Below are 5,688 nucleotides of genomic sequence, written 5' to 3' on the forward strand. Positions count from 1 at the left end.
AATTAGAGGGAGCATACTTAAATTCACACAGGACACTAGATAAGACAGGAGAATTACACTAGATATAACAGACTGACCCTTGCCCCCCCCCCCCCCCCCCCCGGCACATAGACTATAGACTATTGCAGCATAGATACTGGAGACCGAGACAGAGGTGGGTCGGGGGAACGATGTGGCCCCGTTCGATGATACCACCGGACAGGGCCAACCAGGCAGGATATAACCCCACCCACTTTGCTAAAGCACAGCCCCCACACCACTCATTTTCATTAGATCAGATAAGTGTGTTGTAATTGTTGCCAAATAATGACATTAACATATATTGCTAAGAATGTGACAGTAGGGTGATTCACCTAGCAGGTCTCGAACCCAAGCCTCCAGCACCAATGACGAAAGCCCTAACCACTATTCCAATATCAGATATCTCCAGGGAGTTTATTGGACCAGTATAGTTAGGCCCGTTCCAGAATAAATCCTAACCCCTCCACCTAGGCACTTGTGTAGATCTGAAACAACTTGATAGGTGTCAACAATATGGTGAAAGCACTTTGAAGTAAATCTCAGCTCTGTTAAAAGTACACAATAAAATATTTTATTCATCATGGGGATTCAGGACTATCATTAAAACAGCTTAATATGGCCCTCCAACATTAGACAAATATACAGAAAGTCTTTAAATTGCTGAAATAAGTAAATAAAATCAATGATGAGAGAATAGTCCAATTAATTTATACTTTACACTGACATGGTGGTGTAGTAAGTGTGAACATCGGATTACCTTGAACCAAGAGGTTGTGAGATCAAATCCCAGGTATGTACATGTTGAATAAATTACTGATTAGCTGAACATGCACAATTTAAGCAACAGACAGGTGAATGTTCTTACAACTTTCCTATGAAATGTGTCTAGAACATTATTATCTTAAATTCTGAGAACATGGTAACCACGTTCTGGGTAAATCCTATTTGATTCTATTTGAAGTGAATGGTCTATTGGAATGGTCTCTTGGAAACATTCCTTCACCGGAACATTCCTATGAAAAGGTTAATTAAGGACCCAATGAGACTCCTACGGGGGGAAAGTTGTAGGAACGTTTGAAATTAGCTGGGAGGTAATCGGGCTTGTGTTTTTATTTTTGCCAAGCACAGACAGTCAGTCTCCTGTCATCTTAACCCAGATATCTACACTGCAACCCGAGAGGCTTTGATTCGGTTTTTCATTGTGGTATGTCCCTACTCCACCGCCGTAGTGACGCGTTGTTTTATTTTTTACATGGAAAATGGCTGCTTGCAGCCCAGCTCGTGTTGCGGACGGGGTAGAGGAAGGACAGCTTACCGAAGCCGAACCAGAGGATGATCCCTGGGCAGAACTCGGTCCAGTTGTGAAGAGGGATCCGGTAATAAAGCTCTTGAGTCCGGTCAGCGGTTTTGAGCCGCTCACGTGGTCTGAGGACCACCGACTCTCGGCCTCTACTACAAGTGGCATTTCTTTGATGGAGGTCTTGTGCGATGTTCACGGCAACAACCAAGACTTGGTGCTGCATCGGACCTCCATCCCCGTGCCGGACAAAGTCTGTGAATTGAAGGTGAATATTGGACACATGTAGCTAGGTTACTTTGGCGTTCATTCCACACCTCAAAACCGCTTGGCAGAAATGACAATTGTGAGGTTGTTGTTTTTACCTGGGTGATGCCTGCTGCCTATTTGTTTCTAACTGCTAGCAGCAGTTAACCATTTATTCCAAAGTAAAACATATTTAGGCTAGCAAATTAGGTTGATGCACTTACGTTGTGATTTAGATATTATCTGAAAGTCGTTTTAGTTTTCTCAGTATGGTATACTAAATGCATTCAGATGCCTACTTTTAAAGGTAGCTGTTTTTATGTGTCCAGGTGGGTCCAGCGGAGGAGCTGTTGAGGGCCAAAGACAAGTTCTCCAGCGACCCTTCAGTGAGCCAGTCCTCCATGCTGGACAGAGTGTTCAACCCCACCTTAGGCGTCCATAAGGGCATCATGTACACCAGCTGGTCCCCCCTGGGCTGTGACGGCAACGGTCTCAGCCTTCTGGCCTCCCTCACCCTAGACCACAAGCTGACCGTCCACAGCAGCACCAAGCGTCTACAGTGGACAGTGGTGGCTGACCTGACCCAGCTGTATGGAGAGAGCCTGGAGAGTAGAGGCTACTCAGTGCAGGGTGGGGAGCCCCCCAAGGCTAACCTCCTGGACCTGGCTGAGCTTCAGAGACGCTACCTCATGCAGACCCCTGTACGGATGGAGTGGTCCAGTGTGTGCACCACGCAGCATGTCCAGACCAACAACAAGTGGAAGGACGTGGGGACGGTGCTGCTGGCCGTGCTGATGGAGAACGGAGACCTGGTGGTGTGGCAGTTCTGCCTGCCCATGCTGGGGAAGGATTCAGTGGTGTCCTGTAACACCATCCAGTCTGGGGTGTCGTCTCCCAGTGTGCTGGCATGGTGGGAGTACGAGCACAGCGGGCGCAAGATGAGCGGACTGATCGTGGGCAGTGCGGTAGGGCCTGTCAAGATCCTGCCTGTCAACCTGAAGGCGGTGAAGGGCTACTTCACCCTGCGCCAGCCAGTGGTCCTGTGGCAGGAGTCAGACCAGATCCCTGTACACAACATCAAGTGTATCTCCCTATTCCACCCCAAACAGAACTGTAACTGTAGCCTGGTGGTGGCGGCCAGGGGCTCCTACCTCTTCTGGTGCCTGCTGCTCATCTCCAAGGCGGGCCTCAACGTGCACAACTCACACGTCACTGGCCTGCACTCCACCCCCATCGTCTCCATGACAGCCAGCCGCCAGGGGGGCTCCATCTACACCTGTTCCCTGGACGGGACGGTCAAGAAGCTCACGCCCATCTTTACCGACATGGCCGTGGCCTTTAAGCAGGAGGAGATCGTGCTGCCAGAAGGCATGGCAGGGCGGAGGATGCATGGCATCGCGGTCAGCCCGAACGGGGCCTACCTGGCCCTGGTCAGTACTGCAGGGATGACCAATGGTCAGCACCTGGTTTCCAGGCCGTACCAGGTCCAGTTTGTGACCCTGAAGACGCCAAACGACGCAGCGGCAGAGCTGCTGGAGTCCCAGGTCCAGAGCCTGTTCAAGCAGACTGACCTGCTGGACCTGGTGCGCTGGAGGGTGCTGAAGGAGAAATGCATTCCTGCTCTGCTGCAGGAGGAGTTGGACAAGAAGGTACACAACACAGGCTCCCCCTACCTGTGGAGGTTAAAACTCTTCCTGGTGCGCGTGCTCTACCAGTCCCTGCAGAAGGCCCCTGTGGAGGCACGCTGGCGCCCCACGCATGAAGACTCCAAGGTGTTTGTGGGGGATGAGGAGGGGGGTGGAGGAGGGGAAGAGGGGGTGTCGAAGCTACAGGACCCAGAATCCCAGGCGTTGGAGGAGAAGATGGGAGAGGTGATAGCGTGGATCGAGGCGGTGGAGGCCCACCTGACCAGGGAGCACATGAAGAGGGTTCTGGGGGAGGTGTACCTTCACACCTGGATCACAGAGAATACCAGTATCCCCACCAGGGGGGTCTGTGACTTCCTCACCTGCGACCCTACATACGAGGACAGGGCTGCCAAGGTTGGACTAGGCTCCCTACACATTTCTATTACCCTATTCCATAGCCTGAGCAATAATCAAGTTTTTCAACATTAGGCTAAACCCTGTTGTGCATTATTCAGCACCTCTCACGTCTTGCTGTCTGTACCCCAGGTCCTGATAGGTCACATCCAGAAGAAGATGAACAAGCAGACGTTCCCAGAGTACTGTAGTCTGTGTAAGGAGGTGCTACCGTTCACAGACCGCAAACAGGCTATCTGCTCCAATGGACACATGTGGCTCAGGTAAAGTGTCATCAACCTTATTTGCGTTAACCACGAGTCACCCGATTCCCGTACTCTAAATACTGCAATTTTTTGCTATGCTAGTCCAATGTTTATGCCACAGTTGCCTTCGTATGTCAGTTGGCTTTCATGTTGCAGACAGCATTTTCATAAAATATCATCAATGATATTCTTTTCTACAAAGAATTTCATACAAAATGTTTGCCTGACGATATTCTGAACTTCCCAATACCCTTTTCTGATGCATTTCAGTCACTTCAAACCATACCTCCTTCAGAATAAAATACTTTGACTGATTTGTAGTAGACTGTCAAAGCCCCAATTAAAAAAGTTACCATTGGCCTGATTACATAACTTTATTAAAAAAAATGTTTTACATGGTGAGGTTGTGAAAAGGTTTTGATATGAAAATGGGGTTGTGGGCCAAAAAAGTTTGGGAACTCCTGTCCTAGGGATTTCTTGAATAATGATGTCTACTGGGAATTCACTTTCACATATTCTGTTCTTTCCAGTCATTGCAAATGAAGGGAAGAATATGAGCAAAGGAAGCCACTTTAGACTATTGATACCCCTCCCACTCAGTGTCAGTGCCTGTCTGAAGCGTGCCCTTCTCTTTCAGGTGTGTGTTATCCTACCAGGCGTGCCAGACACTCACGTACAGACGCTGCCTGCTGCAGGATAGCATTGCCAGACTGCCAGTGCCTGAGGGTAAGCAGCTAGCGCCACTTTCCACCTCTCTACCTCCTCTCTCACTCCACCCTCTTCTCTCTCTCCCAGGACTGTTATTCACTGTCAGCTCTCTCACTCATCCTGCTCCCTGATCAGCATATCTCCTTATATAGCATTGACAATATATAAGAAAGTACCTTTTTTTTTCTCCAAAAACTTTTTTCTTTAATTGTCACAGACTGCCTGCATAAACGATTTTCAATAAGCTTAACATTACTGAGTGTTCAAGCTGTTGTCTATTTACTGCTCAAATAGTGGAGCAGATGATTGTGATTGAACAGATGAATCTGATAAAATATTCAATGTTTATTTATTTTCCTCCTACCCTCTTCACTGCAGACCCAGACTGGATCAAGAGGATACTGCAGGGTCCTTGTACATTCTGCGACTCTCCTCTCCTCTAGGACTATAGGACATGCTAGTGGAGAGCCGGGGTTACATTGCCTGCAGCATTTGTGTTTCTGCTCGGACTAGATGGACAATTTTCACAACGGACACCACTATTCCTTATTTTTACCTGTTACTTATAGCCAAGCATAATTGATATATTTAAATGAATTATAGCACATAACCTTATCATTTTCTAAATAAAGATTTTGAATAAACATTTAAAACCCCACTGATATAACTATGGTTTAATAAGAGGAAGTGGAGTGTGTGGAGATCGATATAACCTTTTCTCTCGGAGTTCACAGCCCAATAAGTATTATTTTGCACATCTTGACTGCATTTCCAAACACTTTTGTGTGTTATTCTGTTAGGTAAAAAACGGAGGGGGGACTTGGAGTGTCAGCCCTATTTTGGTCTATTTTTTGCCAAATACATATCCTGACTGACTGAGAGAAAACAATCTAAATGTACCGGTATCTGTTATTTTAATTGGCAGTGTAAAACAATTTCCATGCTGCATGTAGGAGAAAAGAGACTGTCGTTCTCTTAGATGAGGACTTCCGCTACTGTAGACGGAGAGAGGGGGGAGCGCGAGGCAGTGAGAGAGGGATAGAAAGTGTGTTTAAAACTGACGCATGTCTCCCCTGGGGGCTGATTGTAATGAGATTCTACAGTAATGAGGGACAGAGTCGGGCGGCAG

General features: G+C 47.7%; 1 protein-coding gene across 1 annotated transcript; it reads left to right on the forward strand.

The window, feature by feature from the left end:
- The first annotated feature begins 1,248 nt into the window (after nucleotides 1-1,248).
- Nucleotides 1,249-5,217, forward strand: LOC111961556 (general transcription factor 3C polypeptide 4). The gene is made up of 5 exons (XM_023983934.2): nucleotides 1,249-1,586; nucleotides 1,894-3,606; nucleotides 3,739-3,869; nucleotides 4,489-4,577; nucleotides 4,938-5,217. The coding sequence occupies exons 1-5, from the start codon at nucleotides 1,281-1,283 to the stop codon at nucleotides 5,000-5,002; spliced, it is 2,304 nt and encodes a 767-aa protein (XP_023839702.1). The 5' UTR covers nucleotides 1,249-1,280; the 3' UTR covers nucleotides 5,003-5,217.
- Nucleotides 5,218-5,688: the final 471 nt, after the last annotated feature.

The sequence above is a fragment of the Salvelinus sp. IW2-2015 genome, linkage group LG4q.1:29 (genome assembly GCF_002910315.2).
Source record: "Salvelinus sp. IW2-2015 linkage group LG4q.1:29, ASM291031v2, whole genome shotgun sequence".
NCBI lineage: Eukaryota > Metazoa > Chordata > Actinopteri > Salmoniformes > Salmonidae > Salvelinus > Salvelinus sp. IW2-2015.

Coding starts and splice junctions, on each gene's coding strand:
- LOC111961556 (XM_023983934.2), top strand. CDS start 1,281: ATGGCTGCTTGCAGCCCAGCTCGTGTTGCGGACGGGGTAGAGGAAGGA. Junction 3,607..3,738: donor ACGAGGACAGGGCTGCCAAG/GTTGGACTAGGC, acceptor TCTGTACCCCAG/GTCCTGATAGGTCACATCCA. Junction 4,578..4,937: donor CAGACTGCCAGTGCCTGAGG/GTAAGCAGCTAG, acceptor TCTTCACTGCAG/ACCCAGACTGGATCAAGAGG.